Source organism: Ornithorhynchus anatinus, chromosome 1, assembly GCF_004115215.2.
Source record: "Ornithorhynchus anatinus isolate Pmale09 chromosome 1, mOrnAna1.pri.v4, whole genome shotgun sequence".
NCBI classification, from domain to species: Eukaryota; Metazoa; Chordata; class Mammalia; order Monotremata; family Ornithorhynchidae; genus Ornithorhynchus; species Ornithorhynchus anatinus.
This window is the reverse complement of record NC_041728.1, coordinates 134,286,090-134,306,095: the sequence shown is the minus strand read 5'-3', so window position 1 is coordinate 134,306,095 and position 20,006 is coordinate 134,286,090. Positions and strand designations below refer to the sequence as shown.

The 20,006-nt window shown below is 48.8% G+C and overlaps 1 protein-coding gene and 1 long non-coding RNA gene across 3 annotated transcripts in view; one reads left to right on the top strand and one right to left on the bottom strand.

The window, feature by feature from the left end:
* Nucleotides 1-200: 200 nt before the first annotated feature.
* LOC114815226 lies at nucleotides 201-13,269 on the bottom strand. The gene is made up of 3 exons (XR_003762995.1): nucleotides 13,189-13,269; nucleotides 6,441-6,489; nucleotides 201-576 (listed from the first exon to the last, which is right to left on the bottom strand). It is a non-coding gene; the product is annotated as an uncharacterized LOC114815226 (long non-coding RNA).
* A 317-nt stretch (nucleotides 13,270-13,586) lies between these two features.
* Nucleotides 13,587-20,006, top strand: part of IGF2BP2 (insulin like growth factor 2 mRNA binding protein 2) — a 242,465-nt gene continuing 236,045 nt past the window's right edge. For both annotated transcript variants that reach the window (XM_029071140.1, XM_029071130.1), the window contains exons 1-2: nucleotides 13,587-13,804; nucleotides 15,659-15,719. In XM_029071140.1, the coding sequence (XP_028926973.1) occupies nucleotides 13,615-13,804; nucleotides 15,659-15,719 (251 nt within the window). In that variant the 5' untranslated portion in view covers nucleotides 13,587-13,614. The remainder of the gene's footprint in view (nucleotides 13,805-15,658; nucleotides 15,720-20,006) is intronic.

The following is a 20,006-nucleotide window of genomic DNA, read 5'->3' as shown; positions in this document are numbered from 1 at the left end:
TAATGTTTACTACAGCTTTAAGGTACCTTGATGTGTTGCCTCCGTTGTACTACTCAAACACTTTTTCACACAGTTTCTGAACCCCGAAATGAAATTTTCTGGAAAAAAAAATTAGCTCAGGATCAAATCACACAAGTAGTAATAGGGATTCGTGATAATCAAAGAAATAAAACACGAGTGCATAGTCTTTGATGGTTTATTTGTATGTAACGACACTGATGGTCAGTTCTCCAATACTGTTAAGGAGAAAAATTAAAAAACCACTTTAGGACAGTAAAAGGCCAGTGGCTGTGCAAAATCTAAATTGTGAGGGAAGGTTAAAATAGTTAGGACGGACCAAATCAGAAGAGCTTAAATTTGAGAGGAAGTTATAAACTGTGGAAGAATCTGACAAAGTTTACTTAGGCAAAGTGTTTATAAATAACACAAATTGATCCAATGGGAATAAGTAGTGAATGCGTGAGGGACATGCTCACACAGTACTCGAACATAAACGACCGAGAGGGCAGATTAAATAAAGTGAACCTAGGAAGTAAAAGAGTGACAGTACAATTTGAATCCAGCATTGGGAAAGACCTGCAAACAAGGGAGAAAGTCAAATGTAAGTGTGGAGGAATGGTACATTTTAAAAGAGCATTATGACAAATTAACTATGGTTCAAAGTGAAAACAACAACTCAACTCTGGCTAAGTAATAACAGTACAATATTCAATCAAACCAATTCCTGACCCAAAAAGAAGCTTCCAGATTGGTACATATCTCATTTTGTCCAGCTCGGGGGCTCCTTTTAGTGATTGACTTCCAGAGGTAGCAGGCTCAATCATTCAATTGTATTGAGTGCTTACTGTGTGAAGAGCACTGTACTAGGCGCTTAGGAGAGTACAATATGACAGAGTTGGAAGACACTTTCTCTGCCCACAATGAACTTACAGCCTAGGGGGAACTTAGTCGTTGGGCATTTCTATTTTGATAATATTATCCAACTAAATTCATAGGTGAAAATAATAATAATAGTATTCATTAAATGCTTACTATGTGCCAAGTGCTGTTCTAAGCACTAGTAGATAACAGATCACCAGATCCCACCTTATAAGGGTATAATTAAAAATGTGTTGAGGCTGGGTTTATGACCTTGATATTAATTAACTGATGAGAAAACTGCTGTGATTTAAACTATATCTACAATCGCTCCACTTTACCACTTGTAATAAGCCATGAAAGAGTTATTGTTACCGTTAGGATGTGTATTATGTTCATCTCCAGTCAAGTTAGTTGACACTGATGAGCAAGTTAGTAAAAGTTTATATTTTCTTTTCTTCTGTGGCTGTGGAAACCCTATCTCTAAATTAAATTAAAGCAATTGATGAAATTGGCAAAAGGAGGAAACCAAACCTCTTCCACGACAAGTTTAGGGGAAGGGGAAGTTGAAAAGTTTAAGTTTTCTCATTTTGTTATTGAATTAGCACCATCTACTACACCTGCATTTCTAATATAATAGTAAAATAATGAAAGTTATTACATGCTTACTATGTGCAGGGGTAGATACAAAATGATCATAGGTCACATTTGCAACATTAAGCCATATTGTAACTGTTTTTTTTAGCAATTCCAAACTCCCTTCAAGAAAAAAATCTACGATTCCATTCTTAGAACACCAGAGAAACATTTTTTTTTCCTCTCGCTGCTTTGAACACTAGTGTCATGTTGTATTTAGGAAAGCCCGTTCTGCTGCTTTTCATTCTAAAAATGACAAAATAGCCGAAGCCACTATGATCCTTAAAAAAAGAAAAAGGGGTGGATATGTTTTTCATTCTTTTACAGAGAGAGAGAGAGGCATAAACACTACCAAAAAGGGAAGTAAAAACTGGAGTGAATGTTGCTATCTAGGAAAGCAACTAGTGCAAAAAGGAAAGCTTAAATGTCAATATTTGCATTTGCAGTAATCAATCAATTAATCAATAGTATTTATTGAAAGCTTACTCTATATAGAGCATTGTACTAAACACTTGGGAGAGTGCAAGAGAGTTATTAGGACACAACCTCCACCCTCAAGGAGCTACCAAGCAAGTGGGGAAGACAGATGCTAAAATAAATTACAGGTAGGAGGAAGTAACCAAGTTTAAAGATAAAATTAGTTTGTTTTTCCACAAGTTATTGAGATGATGGCTCCCAAACCTCAGAATCCTGAAGAAGAATTAAAATTATCAACAGTCCCACCTTAATTATTTAGAGATGGGATATTCTGTCAGTGGATTATCCAGACTCTTAGCTTCCCTTTTTCCTCTTTTCTTAACCTATATTTTGATCATTTCATTTTTAATCAATATCTCTACCAGAAGGCAAGTACGGGAAGGAAGAAATGGAGAAATTTAAATGAATCTGCTTCATGTTTTGTATTTTCCTCTTCTTGCAAAGGCTGATACATCCCTCTAGACTGTAAAGATCATTCAGTCAATCAGTCGATGATATTTGCTGAGCACTTGATACGTGCAGAGCAACATACTAAGCGCTTGGGAAAGTAACAAAACACCACAGTTAGTAGGCACGTTCCCTGCTTGCCATAAACTTACAGTCTAGAATGGGAGACAGATATTAATATAAATAATTTGTACCAAATTATTTAAAGGGCAGGGAAAGCATCTCTGTCATACTGTACTCTCCCAAGCATTTAGTTCAGTGTTCTGTACACAGTAAGCCCTCAGTAAATACTATTGATGATGATGAAGAATTAAGTTTATGTTAAGCAATGAGGAGATTTTTTTTTATACACTCTGTAGACATTGTAGTATTTCTACAGACCAGCACAGTTTTGAAATTATGTAAAACACCTAGTACTTTAGATATGAATTTTGAACAATACTTATGAATAGTTTGTATAGTTGAGGTCTATGGTTTGGGGTATTCAGAGGGGCATTCGTTAAGCACTTACTATGCACCAGGCACCTTACTAAGCGCTGGGGTAGATAGGACTTACTCAGGTTGGACATAGTCCATGTCCCACACGGGATCACAGTCCTATTTTACAGATGACGTAACTGAGGCCCAGAGAAGTGAAGTGACTTGTCCAAGATCATACAGCAGGCCAGTGGCGGGAGCTGGGGTTAGAACCCACCTCCTTCTGCCTTCCAGACCCGTGCTTTAACCATTACGTCATACTCTGTGGAGTGCAGTGACAAAATAAAAGGGTTTTTTTTTCCTGTGGCATGCTGAGGATACATCTCTCAGCTCATCATAGGCCCACTAGAAAGAAGCTATGGGGTGCAAAACTCATCAGTGAATAGAGGAAGACCAGCACAAAGAACCACGCAAGAGATGCAACTCAAATGAAGCCCCTTTCAAAACCTTCTGAACCAAGGAAAGTATTAATATCGACAGTGAAATAATACCCCAAATTGAAATTTTCTTTCGTGTGATCTGAGTCGGCAATATCTTCGACTTCTTCTCGTTTCCAATTGATTCTACTTTTGTTTTTCCCGTTATCAGAGAGATCCCAGTTGTCCAATACAAAATCAATAACCGTGTCTGCCCAAGGCAAATCTAATGAAAAAAAAATTACATCATACTCCCCTCGTGTCTAGTGACATCTTGGAGCGAAAATTGCCCCTTGTTGTTGTTAGTAACGGAGTTACTGGTTGCAGGTCAGCCTTCTGTAGCTAAACAGAATTACATTTAAGTCATATAGAGTATTTTTGTGTTTGTGCATGCAACGAGTTCAGCTGTCCCATTCACAGATCTCTCATCTCCAAGTCACTGCAAACTCTAAAACAAGAATAACTCCCCATCTCCATCATTAAACCAATTCCTTCCCTTCTTCAGAGTAGCCCCCCTTCATAGGGCTAAAAATAAAGTCATCCCAGGTAACCTCATTCTCTCCATTACCCTGCTAGTCACACCAACTACTCCAGCTGCCAGATAATTTTTGTACAAGTAAATCTTGTGTACGGAATTTTATCTTTGTATGCTTAAAGTTTATGTCTTGAATCTCACACCATCTGTCTAATATTTTGTTTTGTCTGCCTCTCCCACTGTATCGGAGACTTCTTTAGGGCAGACATCCCACCTCTCTTCATAATCTTTCTCACTGACTAGAATAGTGCTCTGCACAAACTAGGAGTTGAATGATATTATTGATAAAGATGAGACGGTCCCATGTCCTAATTTTTGTCAAGGTTTGGGCTAGTGGCCCTGTGCTTCTCCGACTATACACCTGGACTCTGGAGAACTCAGTGGGAAATAGCAGGAAGAGGAATCATCGAGTTGAAAATTAGATTTTTCCTCGTATTTGGTAGTATTGATCAATCAGTGGTATTTGTTGAGTGTCTACTGCAAACAGAGCACTGTACACATGCTTGAGAGAGTAAGGCAGAAGACATGACCCCTACTCCCAAGTCCTTTAGCTGTTTAATTTCATCCTACTTTCCCCTTCTCCCTCTGAAAGCCTTCCATGGCAAATCAGAAACTTAAGTCACTTTGTTTGCTACAACTGCACAGTGAAGTGATATTCTCAGAGTGATATTATGTGAATAAACCTTGTCAATAATTGCAGGACCCAGAAGCTATTCTGAACACCTATAAGGGTTCAGGAGGTTTGAATACAGCCTTCTGGATCCTAAAAGCTGGAGGTAAGTTAATCAGCCCCACCTATTTCTTGGTTTAATGAAATGCTTGTTTCATTTGTTTCGGTGAGGGCATTTTTCAAGTCCTACTTGTGGCCTCAGAAAAGACACTGAACTTTTCTGGGTTTCAGTTTTTCCATCTCTACAGTGGGAATATTAATTTTTGCTCTCTACTTGCCTAAATGGATTAATGAGTAGCCACTGACTTGTGAGTAAAAAGTTCTATAAAATGTAAGCATTATTATGATCATCATTATTTAGAGTGTTCAGACCTCCACTACATTTATATGAAAAACTCTGTTTGCAGCACTTCATTTGAGGAAAAATGGACTTTTACGTTCTGCATTCTTTTAGTGGTTCCAGGATGATGGGAAACACACCCTTAGCTGACATTTAGTGTTCTGGTTTCCCCATTAAAGCCCTGTCTGCCTATCCATTTTCCCTCTGATAAAAATGGCTACCCATGGGAAAGAAAAATAACCCCAAAACTAAACTCTGAATTCTAGGATAAGCATCTCCTGACCACCACGTAAGTGATGGTGGTGAGAAAGTTCTATGTCTTTTTAGGTGGGACTGGTTTCTTTTACAGATCATACACCTGGATATTATCACCAAAGTACATCTTATACATCTTCTACAGCACTGACCTAGTCACTAGGACATCTGGGAGACACAATGGACACAGCTGATAGAGACTGGCATTAGAGAGAATGCTAAGAATGATTTACCAAAATAATAATAAACAATTATGGTATTTGTTAAGCACTTACTATGTGCCAAGCACATCCTAAGCGCTGGGATGGATACCAGGAAATCGGGTTGGACACATTTCCGGTCCACTAAGAGGCTCACGGTCTTAATCCCCATTTTACAGATGAGGTCACTGAGGCACAGAGAAGGGAAGAGACTTGCCTAAGGCCACGCAGCAGACACGGGATTAGGACCCATGACCTCTGACTCCCAGGCAAAACAGGGCAAGACTTCACCCATGTTATTCAGCACCCATAGTGCAGAATCATCCCAGCACATATCTTTGTTGCCCACTCCAAGAAATTTATTCTGAATGAACCTGTTTTTTTATAGAGCTATGTGACTAAAGAACTGACAAATTTGAACATACAGCAAAACTCAATGGAAAGAGCGACCGACTTTCCCAGCTTTCTAATCTTTCAGAGATGAAAGAAAAAACTAACCACATCCCCATCTCTCCATGTCCTACATAAAGTGGGTGACTAGCTTCAAATTGCCTTTATCATGCATCTAGTTAAACCCTAAAAGTTTGTCTAAATAAGCTAAAGATAGCCCAAACCTTGCACTCAGCTGAGATTTGCACTTTACTAGCTTTCCCTCAGATATCTCCTGCTCAACAGCAAGAAATTCATTTCTAGTCCTCAAACTGATCTTGGAAATAATTGCATATTCTCTCCCACCCATCAAGTAACCGTGAGACTCAATTTCATCTCTAGAGAGGAAGAAAGATGTGACTAAGATCCATAGCCCATTGTCTAAAATGTCCTCAGGAGAAAACGACCTAAAGTTTTATGGATACTTTTTGAAATAACCTATTTTAAAACTCATAGCCCTCTCGGTCTGGAGGAGAAGGAGCTTACCATCATCGGATATTTATTGAGCCACTTACTATTTACAGAGCACTGTACTAAGCGCTTGGGAGAGTACAACACAATCGAATGAATGGACATGTTCCCCGCCGGTAAGGAGCTTACACCCTAGAGGGGGAGACAGCCATTACTATAAATAAAACTAAACAGTTAAAATGAGTCCTTCCTGCCGATAAACGGGACATTTCTTCAACACTGACTGTACCTTGAATCTGAGCCAGAGGTTTGGAGAAGCTCCCTTCTCTCCGAAGGGTCTGGGGGAAAAAAAATCGAATCAGAAATCTCCAACACTACATCACCCAGCTCCCTCCCTACCCCATGGGCCTGTTTCTGTGGCACTTTGGAGGGAGAGAATATGCCTTTTCTCCATATGCCGTTTGACGGTGCTCTTGGAGGAGGAGAAGCCCAGGGAGGAAAAACCCGACCGATGTTTTGAAATCTTCCAGAGCTAGTCAGAGATTAAGTTCTCTTGTCCCCTGGCTAGAGTCAGTCGAAAAGTAGAAGCAGGGTGTTGGTGTGCAACTCCCCCTCCTTTTCTCCTCCCCCTTCTCTTTCTCTTTTCCTCTCTTTCTCTCCTCCTCTCCTGCTTTCTCTTCTCCTCGCCTCCCTTCTCTTCTCTTCTTTCTCTTCTCCTCTTTCTCTTCTCTTTTTTCTTTCCTTCTCCTCCTCTTTCCTCCTCCTCTTTCTCTCCGTTCTCTCCTCCTCTTTCTCTTCTCCTCTCCTCTTTCTCTCCTCCTCCTCTTCTCCTCTTTCTCTCCTCCTCTTCTCCTCTTTCTCTTCTCCTCCTCTTTTCCTCCTCTTCTCCCCCTCCTCCTCTTCTCCTTTTTCTCTTCTCCTCCTCTTTTCCTCCTCTTCTCCCCCTCCCCCTCCTTTTTCTCTTCTCCTCCTCTTTTCCTCCTCTTTCCCCCCTCCTCCTCTTCTCTTTCTCTCCTCCTCCTCTTTTCCTCCTCTTTCCCCCCTCCTCCTCTTCTCTTTCTCTTCTCCTCCTCTTTTCCTCCTCTTCTCCCCCTCCTCCTCTTCTCATTTTTCTCTTCTCCTTCTCTTTTCCTCCTCTTCCCCCCTCCTCCTCTTCTCTTTCTCTTCTCCTCCTCTTTTTCTCCTCCTCTCCTACTCCTGTTCTCTTCCTCCTCCCCTTTCTCCCCTCCTCCTCATCAGTGGTATTTACTGAGCGCTTACTCTGTGCCCAGCACTGTCTTAAGCGCTCGAGAGAGTACACTACAGAATGAGTAGGCAGGAGGAGGCGCTTAATACAATGCTCTGCACACCGTACGAGCTTAATAGGATTGATTGAGGAGGAGTCGGAGGACTTTTTGCAGGATTGGCTCTGTCCACATCAGGTTCAGGAATTTTGGACCGTCCTCGGAAAACGGGGCGGGGGAGGGAAGGTCGGAATGTGCAGAGGGGGAGTGAGTGGGATCCCTAAAATTGGGGGTGGGGGGTGGAATGGGGGAGAAAGAAGGGAGGTGCAGGCCGCAGGACCCAGGTTTCCAAGGGACGTGGCTGGGTGGCCCATCGGAAAGAGATGTCAGTAATAATAATAATAATGTTGGTATTTGTTAAGCGCTTACTATGTGCCGAGCACTGTTCTAAGCGCTGGGGTAGACACAGGGGAATCAGGTTGTCCCACGTGGGGCTCACAGTCTTCATCCCCATTTTACAGATGAGGTAACTGAGGCACCGAGAAGTTAAGTGACTTGCCCAAAGTCACACAGCTGACAAATGGCCGAGCCGGGATTTGAACCCAGGACCTCTGACTCCAAAACCCGTGCTCTTTCCACTGAGCCACGCTGCTTCTCTGTCAGTGTTACCTCGGCTGTCAAATGGGGATTGACACCGTGAGACCCATGTGGGACAGGGACTGTGTCCAACCCTCTTTGCTTGGGTCCACCCCAGCGCTCAGTACAGTGTCTGGCACATAGTAAGCGCTTAAAGAATGTTATTATTATTATTATGTGCAACCCCTGTCTGCTTGCTGGGCTGGAAAGGGAACCCTCGCCCCATCCCGTCCAGGAGTAGGGAACCCCGGGGAGGATAAAGAGAGAGAGAGCGAGAGAGGGAAAGAAAGAAAGAGGGAAAAGAGAAAGGAAGGAAAGAGAAAGAGACAGAAAGAAAGGAAAAGAGAAAAAGGAAGGAAGGAGAAAGAGAAAGAGGCAGAAAAAGAATGAGAAAGGAAGGAGAGAGAAAGAGAAACAGAGAGAAAGGGACAGAAAGAAAAAGAAAGAGAAAGGGAGAAAGGAAGGAAAGAGAGAAAGATAGAAAAATACAGAAAGGAAGGAGAGAGAAAAGAGAGAAAGATAGAGACAAAGACAGAAAGAAAGAGAAAGGGAGAAAGGAAGGAACGAGAGATAGAAAAAAACAGAAAGGAAGGAAAGAGAGAAAGAAAGAAAGGAAAGAGAGAGAAAAAGAGAGACAGAAAAAGACAGAAAGAAAGACAGAAAGAGAGAGAGAGGAAGACAGAGAAAGAAAAAAGAACCAGCGAAGGCACCTCCCTTTTGCTCCCTTCAACGGCTCCCCACCCCGTCCCTGGGGGGATAGAGACGCAGCGTGCCTCAGTGGCAAGAGCCCGGGCTGGGGGAATCAGAGGTCGTGGGTTCTAATCCTGATTCTGCCACTTGTCTGCTGTGTGACCTTGGGCAAGTGGCTTCCCTTCTCTGGGCCTCAGTGACCTCATCTGGAAAACGGTGATTAAGACTGTGGGACCCACGTAGGATCACCTGATTACCCTGTATCCACCCCAGGGCTTAGAACAGTGCTTGGCACATAGTAAACGCTTAACAAATACCATCATTATTCTAGAGGCAGGGGCGCAGCCTCCAGGCTTCCCACGTCGTCCCGAGGAGCGGGCAGGAAAGGGGGTCAGAAGGTTGTGGATTCTAATCCCGACTCCACCGCTTGTCTGCTGTGTGACCTTGGGCAAGTCACTTCGCTTCCCCGTGCCTCAGTGTCCTCATCTATAAAATGGGGATTGAGACTGTGAGCCCCACGTGGGATAGGGATTGGGTCAGACCGATTTGCTTGGATCCCCCGCACCGGTTAGTGCGGTGCCTGCCACATAGTAAGCGCTCAACCAATACCACAACTATTCTTATTATCATCACTATTTACTGCAGGGTTGTACTCCGCCAAGCGTTTAGTACAGTGCTCCGCGCACAGTAAGCTCTCAATGCACGCGATTGAATGAATGAAAAGGCGGCCTCCTTCTCCAGGAGTGCACCTCCGGGATCCATCCACGGTCTTTCCGTTTTGCACAAAGTTAAAACCGCTCCCGGTTCCACCTCCCGTTGCAGTTTGCGGACACGCCCGTCCCCTTCGCGGATCTACGCCCTCCCTCTCCCCTCCGCCCCCCACCACCGCGCGGTACAGCCCGTTTGCACAATGTTCCAGCCCCTCGTCCCGCACCTCGGTTTTCAAAGGCTCCCCTCCCCGCCTTGGCCTTGCCAACCCCCCTCCCCCCGACACAACTCCTTCAACTCCTCCCCAACTCAGGTATCGTCGCCCACAAGTCCTGCAGCGCCCACAGGACAGGGGCTGGGCAGGGGCTGGGCCTGGGCTAAGGGCTGAGCTAGGGGCTGGCTAGGGGCTGGGCAGGAGCTGGGGCTGGGCAGGGGCTGGGCAGGAGCTGGGCAGGGGCAGGGGCTGGGCAGGAGCTGGGCAGGAGCAGGGGCTGGGCGAAGGGCTGGGCAGAGGCTGGGCAGGAACTGGGGCTGAGCAGGGGCTGGGCAGAAGCTGGGCTAGGAGCTGGGCAGCGGCTGGGGCTGGGCAGGAGCAGGGACTGAGCAGGAGCTGGGCAGGGGCTGGGCAGGAGCTTGGGCTAGGGGCTGGGCAAGGGATGGTCAGGAGCTGGGGCTAGGCAGAGGCTGGGTAGAGGATGGGCAGGGGCTGGGGTAGGAACTTGGCAGGGGTTGGGCTATGGGCTGAGCAGGGGCTGAGCAGGGACTGGGCAGGAGCTGGGGCTGGGCTGGGTCTAGTATCAACGCGGTGGGACCGATCAATTAGTCAGTCGAAGGTATTCATGGAGCGCTGATCGTGTGCGGAGCACTGTACTAAGTGCATTGGGACAGTACGACTCTGGGCAGAACCGGGCTAGGTCGGACCGCACAGGGCAGGGGCAGACCGGGCAGGGGCTGGCCAGGGACCGGGCGCATTAGTAACTGCACAGCGGGACCGATCAATGAATCAAACAATCAGTCAATCAATCAAAGGTCTTTATTGAGCGCTGAAAGTGCGCAGAGCACTTGGCCAAGCGCGCTGGGGGAGGACGCTACGAGGCAGAGCCGGAAAGGGCTGGCAGAGGTTGGGCAGGGGCAGGGCAGGGGCATTGGTAAGGTGGGATGGAGCAGGGGCTGGGCAGGGGCAGCCCGGGGGCTCAGGGTCAGATGGTGAAGGGGCTAGGGAGAGGTAGGGTCGGATGGGGCAGGGGCTGAGCAAGGGCAGGGGCTGGGAAGGGGTTGGGCAGGGGCTGGGTAGGAGCTGGGCAAGGGCTTGGTAGAGGATGGGCAGGGGCTGGGCAGCGTCAAGGGCTGGGTAGGGGCAGCCCAGGGGCTCGGGGTCAGATGGAGAAAGGGGTTAGGGAGAGGTAAGGTGGAATGGGGCAGGGACTGGGCAGGGGCTGGGTAGAGGATGGGCAGGGGCTGGGACAGGGTAGAGTCTGGGCAGGGGCTGGGCAGCGTCAAGGGCTGGGTAGGGGCAGCCCAGGGGCTCGGGGTCAGATGGAGAAAGGGGTTAGGGAGAGGTAAGGTGGAATGGGGCAGGGACTGGGCAGGGGCTGGGTAGAGGCAGGGGCTGGGCAGGGGCAGCCCAGGGGCTCAGGGTCAGATGGGGAAAGAGCTGGGGAGAAGTAATCATCATCATCATCATCATCATCATCATCATCATCATCATCATCATCATGACATTTGTTAAGCGCTGTTTGCAAAGCACTGTTCTAAGCGCTGGGGAGGATACAAGGTGATCAGGTTGTCCCACGTGAGGCTCACGGTCTTAATGCCCATTTTACAGATGAGCCCAGAGAAGTTAAGTGACTTGTCCAAAGTCACACAGCTGACAAGCGGCGGAGACCGGATTAAAACCCACGCCCCGTGCTCTTTCCATTAAGGTAGGGTCAGATGGGGAAGGGGCTGGGGGAGAGGTAGGGTCGGATGGGGCAGGGGGAGAGCAGGGGCAGGGCAGGGGTAGGGTAGAGTCTGGGCAGGGGCTGGGCAGGGGTAGGATAGAGTCTGGGCAGGGGCAGGCAGTGTCAGGGGCTGGGCTGGGGCTGGGCAAGGGCAGCCCAGGGGCTCAGGGTCAGAAGGGGAAGGGAGGGGGGAGAGGTAGGGTCGGATGGGGCAGGGGCTGGGCAGGGGCAGGGGCAGGGTAGAGGCTGGGCAGGGGCTGGGCAGCTTCAGGGGTTGGGCAGGGGCAGCCCAGGGGCTCAGGGTCAGATGGAGAAGGGGTTAGGGAGAGGTATGGTGGGATGGCAGGGGCTGGGCAGGCGCAGGGTAGAGGTAGGGTCTGGGCAGGGGCAGAGTAGAGGCAGGGGCTGGGCAGGGGCAGCCCAGGGGCTCAGGGTCAGATGGGGAAGAGGCTGGGGAGAGGTAGGGTGAGATGGGGTAGGGGCTGAGCAAGGGCAGGGGCTGGGGAGGGGTTGGACAGGGGCTGGGTAGAAGCTGGGCAAGGGCTGGGTAGAGGATGGGCAGGGGCAGGGGTATTGGTAGAGTGAGATGGGGCAGGGGCTGGGCAGGGCCTGGGCAGGGTCTGGCTGGGCAGGGGCAGGGGCAGGAGGTGGATGGGGCTGGGCAGGATCGAAGCGAGGCAGGACGGCGGCGGCGGCGGCGAGGTTGTCCGTGCCCAGGGACCCCAGAAGCAGCACCGCTCCCCTCGTCAGTCCGTGCCCGGCCCTGCCCTGCTCCGGGCCCCGCTCCGCTCCTTACCCTCCTCCGGGCCCGGCCCTGCCCTGCTCCCTGGCCGGTTCTGGTCCGTGCCCCGGTCCTTGCCATGGTCCTTGCCCTGATCCGTGCTCAAGTCCGAGTCATGGTCCGTGCCCCGGCCCGGCCCCTGATCCGTGGCCGGCCCTGCTCTGTGCTCTGCCCTGCTCCATGTCCCGGTCCTTGCCTTAGTCCGTGCCCAGATCTGTGCCCTGACCTGTTCCGTGCCCTAGTCCGCGCCCTGGTCCTAACCCTAGTCCGGGTCCTGGTCCGTGCCCCGGTCCGGCCCCTAATCCGTGCCCTGCTCTGGTCCGTGGCCGGCCCGGCTCCGTGCCCTGCTCAGTGCCCTGGTCCTTGCCCCGATCCGTGCCCTAGTCCGTGCTAGTCCGGCCCCTGATCCCTGCCTTGGTCCGTGCCCTGGTCCTTGCCCCGATCCGTGCCCCGGTCCGGCCCGTGCTCTGCCCTGCTCCATGCCCCGGTCCTTGCCCTAGTCCCTGCCCCGACCCGTGCCCTGCCCTGCTCCGTGCCCTAGTCCTTGCCCTAATCCGTGCCCCGGTCCTGCCCCTGATCCCTGCCCTGCCCCGTGGCCGGTCCTGCTCCGTGCCCTGCTCCTTGCCCTAGTCCGTGCCCTGGTCCTTGCCCCGGTCCGTGCCATGGTCCATGCCCTGGCCCATACCCCGGTCCGTGTCCTGGTCCTTGCTCCGGTCCGTGCCATGGTCTATGCCCCGGCCCATGCCCCGGTCAGTGCCCTGCTCCTTGTCCTAGTCCGTGCCCCGGTCCTTGCCCCGATCCGTGCCCCGGTCCATGCCCTGGCCCATGCCCCGATCAGTGCCCTGGTCCTTGCTCCGGTCCGTGCCCCGGTCCATGCCCTGGCCCGTGCCCCGGTCAGGGCCCCGGTCCTTGCCCCAATCGGTGCCCTGGTCCCTGCCCCGGTCCTTACCCCGGTCTTTGCCCCTCTCCCTGCCCTGCTCCAAGCCCCGGTCCTTGCCCTCATCCGTGCCCCTCTCCTTGCCCCGTTCCGTGCCCCCTTTCGGTGCCCCGGTCCCTCACCCGGTCCTCATCTCCTCGTCCTTCCGTGGCCTGTCGGGTCTGCAAAGCCCCTGTCCGGGGGGCACCCGGGTCGTCCAGGACACCCGGGGCACCGAGGGGAGGGACCCAGGAGCCCGAGGGGGGCGGGGCGGGGGGCGGGGCCCGGGGGGGGGGCAGGGCCCTGGGGGTGGGCGGGGGTCCGCTCTCCGCCTTTCCTCTGTCTCTCCTCTCTCCCCTCCACATCCAGGACGCGCTGCTACCTTCTCCTCCTCCTGGTCCTCGTCCTCCTCCCTCCCCGTCGAGCGCAGCGCTTTGTCCGCGGGCCCCCGGTGTCCGGGCAGGGGGCCGGAGGGGGTCTGGGGGGGCCGGGGAGGGGGGGGGGTCCTTGAGCCTGGGGGGGGGAGGGGAGGGGTCCGGGGTCCGGGGTCCGGAGCCGAGGGCTCCCCCATGAAGAAGCGGATGATGAACAAGCTGTACATCGGGAACCTCAGCCCCGCCGTCACCGCCGACGACCTCAAGCAGCTCTTCGGCGACAGGAAGCTGCCCCTGGCCGGACCGGTCCTTCTCAAGGCCGGCTACGCCTTCGTGGACTACCCGGACCAGAACTGGGCCATCCGAGCCATCGACACCCTGTCGGGTGAGCCGAGGAAACCCCCCACCCCCTCCACCCTTCACCCCTTGCCCGCCTGGCCCGCCCGGCCCGGCCTGGTCCGCTCTCTGCGCCCGGAACGCTCCCGGACCGTCCGGAACGCTCCCGGACCGCCCGGGACGGTCCCCGGCGGCTCCCGCTACCTGGACACCCCGCCTCCAGACCCCTTTCCCGGGCTCCTCCCCTCCCCTCCCCCCCGCCACGACCCCCCCACTTTGGCCACCCCCTTGACCCCCCCCCAGACCCCCCCCCCAATTCCCTTTACCAACTCTGGACGTCCCCCCCCCCCTTCAAAATCCCTTCTCCTCCCTCCCCAGGACCAACCCCTTGCCCCCCACCCCAGATTCCGCCCCCCCATGCCCCTTACCAACTCTGGACACCCCCCCCTCCCCGGAGATCCTCAACTCCCCCTCCCCCCAAATTCCTCCTCGCCCCCCCCAGGACCAACCCCCTTGCCCTCCACCCCAGATTCCCCCCCAAAAGCCCCTTACCAACTCTGGACGTCCCCCCGCCCCCGGAGAGCCTCAACTCCCCCTCCCCCCAAATCCACCCCCCCACGACCAACCCCTTTGCCCCCCACCCCGGATCCCCCCCCAAATGCCCCTTACCAACTCTGGACATCCTCCGCCCTCCTCCTCCCCGGAGAGCCTCAGCTCCCCCCATCCCCCACCTCCCCCCCCCCCAGGACCACCCCAAGATCCCGCAACCCCCCTTTGCTCATCCCCGGGATCCCCCTCCTAAGAGGGGATTGTCCCACCCACCCACATCTCCGTCCCAACAGCAGCCACCCCCCAACCCCCAACCACCCCCCCACCCCTCCTCCTCCTCGTCCGAGCGCTCCTATTTTTCTTTGATTTTTTTCTCCGATTTTATTGAGAGGAGGTCCGGGCCGGGGGCTCCCCGCCGCCGGGACCCCCGCCTCCTGCTCGACCCCGACCACCTTTTTACGAGGTGCCCGGTCTCAACTCGGTGGGGGTCCGGAGCAAAGAACGGGCAAAGGGGCAGCTGGGGGGCCCTGGAGCGAATTGCAGCCCAACCAGGGAGACGAAGGCGCACACGCATATAGGCACACACTCGCACACGCACACAGTCGTGTGTATGTCCCCCCCTCCGCCCCCCAAGGCCCAGACACACATGTACCCACATGCACACCCATGCACAGGCCTTCATAGGCCTGCCCCAGGCCAGTGCCACCCGGACAAGGGGGACCCCCCTCCCCTCCTCTGCCAAACTTGGGAGGTGGGGGACAGTAAAGGCCAAGGCGACACGCAGGACAGGGTAGGGGTGGAGAACCTGCAGGAGGGGAGCTGAGAGGTGGGGGGCTCTCGGGGGCTTTTTTTTCTTTTTGATCCCCAGGGGCATCGAAAGTGGGGGGAGAGGGAGAAAAGGATCCCTAAGCCAAGGAGAGCCCTCCTAAAGCAGCGTGGGAGGTGGGAGCCCGGGGAGTGGAAGCATGGCTGCTGCCCTAAGTCCTTCATTTTGAGTTTTGCAAATGAGCTCATCCTTCCAATTTGGCGCCGCTCTTTATTCATTTGATTTCTCCAAGTGGCCCTCCCCAGACTTCTACCTGGGATAGAATTCTGTCCCTTATCCCCCCCTCATCCTCCCCCAGCCCCCCCACCACCTTCCCAGGGCCCTAGGCCCCCCACCCTTTGTTCACTTTTCATGGTCTTCAACCCTATTTCAGCGCCTTTGGGTTGCCCCAGTCCAGATCTCTTCACCTTTTGGGGAGATCCACACCCCCCTACACCCCCCCACCCCACCCTGGCCTCAGTCAGCCTCCAGGAGTTCAGATCTTCCCAAGTTTCTGAGTGGTTTTTCTTTTTTTTTTTTCTTTTCAAGGTAAAGTGGAATTGCATGGCAAAGTCATGGAGGTTGATTACTCAGTCCCTAAAAAACTAAGGTAAATAAAATCTGCTCAGTTTATTTGCCTGGAATTTTACCATTGGGTTTTGGGGGTACTTGTAAAGGTTACCCCCAAATTCTCCAGAATATATATATGTGTATTTTTCTTTTTTGGTGGTGGTTGTTGTTGTTGTTGGTATTTAGCAAGGGCTTTTGTTTGCTCTGGTGGTGAAGATAACTTTAGTTTCGATTGTTGTATTTTTACTTTCATTATATATGATGTTTGTTTTATTTCAAAGCGTGTGATGGGGGGTCAGTTGTTAAGTTTTGAGGTAGTCCTGCCACTGGATAAAAAGAACACTGCTTTCAAATGTTTTAACCGGTTATATGTTGAGAGCCCCTTTTCCCCTTTAAATATCACAATGGAAACAAACGCTTTGTAAAAGACTTCCTGTGACATGTAAGGAGTAAATATTTACCATGTCAGCTAAAATTTCTTAACTAAACATTGCAGTTGGGCAGTTTTCCTTTTTTCTTTATCTAAAGAACCCTTTGTGCAAAATAACAGTATTTGAGTAAATGGTCAGTATTTTGCAGAGCATTTAGAGCAGGGGCTTGTTTTGAATGTGCCGGAGTTCAGGCGCAATTTCCAAGTGGCAGGATCTTCGGGAATATTGCTTTCGCACAGATATTTTTCAGAGAGAGTTGGGCAGTGGCTCTGAGCAAAATACACTGTTGTGGGACCTATGGTTAGGTGTAAACAACAACTTCCTAATCGGGGGTGTGTGTGTGTGTGTGTGTGTGTGTGTGTTGCATTTCTCTAACCCAACACCCTGGTGTCTTATCAGCGCTCTCCATTCACATCAGGTGGATCTTCTATTAAAAGCCTTTGTGAGAGTTTTAAAACATTTCTCCATTGACTTGTTGAGGCATTTCTTTCTTTTTATTGTGGCTGAAGTGAGCGTCCCAATCACAGAGCCATGACCAGGTGGGTTAATTTGAAGTCGTGTCCTCGATTCAGTCGGTTGAAGCTCTCTGTGGAGTTTGTGATCAGCATCGTGAACTGGGGAAAGCCATCAGACTTTGACACACACACGAGCTATCTGTATTTGAACGAGACTTGATAGAAATGCTACCACGTCTTCCCAAAACGTCTGCAGGATACAAGTCATTGCAAGTAATACAGCTGAGTTCTGTAGGTAATTATTGGTAATTATAAGGGGGTAAGTCTTCTTTTACTTAGGACCGATCAAGTCATGCTCTGGGGTTGACCTGATCATAGAAAGGTAAAGTTAGTCCTAGCCAAGTAGTTTTCCCAAAATACATGGTAATCTAGTGGAAAATGGTGTTTTTAGAAATCAGTCCTATCTCTTAGATATTCTTGATCAACTGTCTCTACAAGTAAAGTTTGCTCAAATATTGGATTAAAAAATAACAAACAACAAAACTTGACAAAACCCCTAGTATCTAGTTCACAGCAACTGAAGATTTCATAGGATGTAGTGAGTTTCCAAATTTGAAAGAACAGCTCATTGTGTGTCATTTCAGTGTTTTATTTTCCCTTGGAATATACAAAAAGGACTCATTTTACCTTGAATTTACAATAATCGGTAAATATTGTCAAGGTCTTACAGTGCGGGTGATATGTCCATTTAAAACCTAAGTAAACATTTATGGAGCGCCCATCATTTTTTTCCTTAAGTTTTCTTATCACATGCATTTCCTACTCGTGAATTACACATGCATTTTTGCTGTGGAATGAAGCATCACTAAAGTGAGATCCTGTTTTCATCAAAGAGTGTAATGTTCAGGATCCTTATTTAATGCAAGGTTCTTAGCATTAGTAAAATGAAGAGAATTTAGAGCAAAGTGTACAACCGACACCCTAACAGAGAGTGGTAAAAAAACCCTGCCACAAGACACTGGAAAATAGACTGAATCTACAAGCTCTTGAATCTAGCGGGTGGCTATTTTACCAGTTTATTAGATGGATTTGCTTTTCTCTGCTTTGACTTGTACAAAACGCAGAAATTAGTTGCTTGTGTACTTCAAGTTCGGGCAGAGTTGGCCAATGGTTGGCAGTGGGTGCTGAGGTCAGACTGTTAGGATGTGGTAGCTCCAGTAGGATTGTGTAGTTGGACTTTTTCCTTTTTTTTTTCCTGGAAAGAATAGCAAATTGTTTAGTTAGCTTTTTTCCAGTGTTCTTCACTCTGGGATTTCTCTGAAAATTTACAAATGAAACTCAATTTCTCAGTGCTTTATATGTTCTGGACCTTTATATCAGCTTCTTAGCGTGGCTGAAGTGGAAAGATGGTGAGAACCTGAATTCCTTCTTACTGCAACTTGAGTGAAAACTTGGTTTTTCATATGCTGCTTTTACTAAAAATCAAACAGCCCAGGGGGTTGACATTTCATTGACTTGACCATCCCCTTTCAGCTGCTCACAGAATTTTATTTTCATTCTCCGATCTTTTCATGCTGCTTTGAAAATCAGACTTTTTTTTTTCCAGTGGAAATAGTTGCTTTATTTCAGATATCGCTGTAGTATTACTGTAATGTAATCTCTGGATTTCAATAGAATATTTTCCTCTGTATCTGGTGCTAAAGTTAGTTTTTCCGGTAGAGTAACGGACAAAAAAATGGTGATCTTTGATCCCCTAACAGACACATAGGTGGACTAGTGGGAAAAGTAGGTTTTATGCTTCTCTGTCTTTCTGTTGGATTTGAATGAAACATTTTTGGGTTTTCTTTACTTTCCAAAATTTATTGTTTGGTTGGAGTCAAATGGCCAAAGATATCTTAAGGGAGGGTTAAAGAAAGGAAAAGGTTTCATGCATATGTTTGCCTGAACCTATCTCTGGATGAACCTTTTTCCATTTCAGGTATCATTCAGACTTTTGTTCATGTGTATGAACTGATAGACCCAGGTTTTGTTTTTTCTACAAAAAACTCATACCAAAAAATGAAGAAATTTAGTCCAAAAGTGCTTTTATAGCCTAGAGTGATTCTGTAGCCCACAAAACAACAGAAGTGCAGGCATTCTACACCTCCATAAACTAATTCAGCAGTCTTAGAGGTGACTCAACTGTGGTAGTGTGAATACCATGAGGTACCAAAGAAAAAAAAAAGCGATGAATTTGTCTTTCATGAGTTAAAAAATCAGTAATTGTATTCTCTCCAATGCAAATGGATTCGGTCTCCTATAGGAATGTTAAAGAAAACAGTATCTCAATTGTGTTTTGCTTGTATGTACTACATTGTGTATAGTCAAATTAAAAAAAAAAACCCTCCCTTTTTTGTAGTATCAATTCTAAATTCACAAGAAACAGAGAAGACTTTATTTGGTTAAAATAGTATGTTAGCCTTCTATTTCAAGAATTTGCTGAATTAGAAACTGTTAATGTCTAAGAAAGTTTAATTGTATATTTAATACAGTCCCATTGTACTATAACAAATATTTTGATTCGGTTTCAGAATTGGAAATTTAGTCTAGCGTGCCATGTGTTTTAAGAGGAAAGACATACATATTTCTGTATGATTTTAAGTAATGTTGAGACTTGAAAATTACAAAGATGGAAATGCCTTTTCAGCCCAACTCCTCCATTCAAATGAACATAGGCTAATAAAGAAACACCCTCCTCTGAAGATGCATGGTGCAGGTTTTAAATTCCAGTTCCTCTTTGAAAAACCTGGTCATAGTATCTTTTTTATAAAGGAAAACCAATGATGTTAATAACCCAAATTAAAAATCTTCAACAGAGAAATCTCAAAATCCAAATGATTTTTCAGTCATTTTCCTCTTTCAGTTTAATATGTACCCCTAGCAATTTTATCCCATAATCCAACAAATGAACTTTTTTGCTATCTATTTAAAATAATAAATAGAGGCTTTAGTCATTCTGAGAAGTTGGAAATCATTTTAATTTAAAAACTGAGAGTATGTCCAGGCAGTTTTTGGATGGGTAGAGAATAGGGTTTTTATCAAATGCCTCTAACTCTGCTTTATGTGAAACTCTGATAATCGTTAGTGAGGTGGAAACGTGAGTTGAGGGGTGTTGGGGGGTGGGGGAAGAGACTGGTTATTGTTGGTTGAATTTGTAGGTTCAAGCCCAATTTGACTGACAAAGCAAAGCCACCCGCAGATTTCCAGAAGTATTTCTTTTCAATTCCTTATTTTTAAAATATGAAATCAGAAGATTCAGAACTACTGATCTGAGTCTCTACATGACAATTGTCTTCTTGTTTTTGATCAGCAAACGCTATCAGTATGCTATATAAGTTTTGCAAGTACATTTTGAAATCAGAAAAAATGTGAGTGTGTTGACTCAAACCCTAAAGGAGAGAA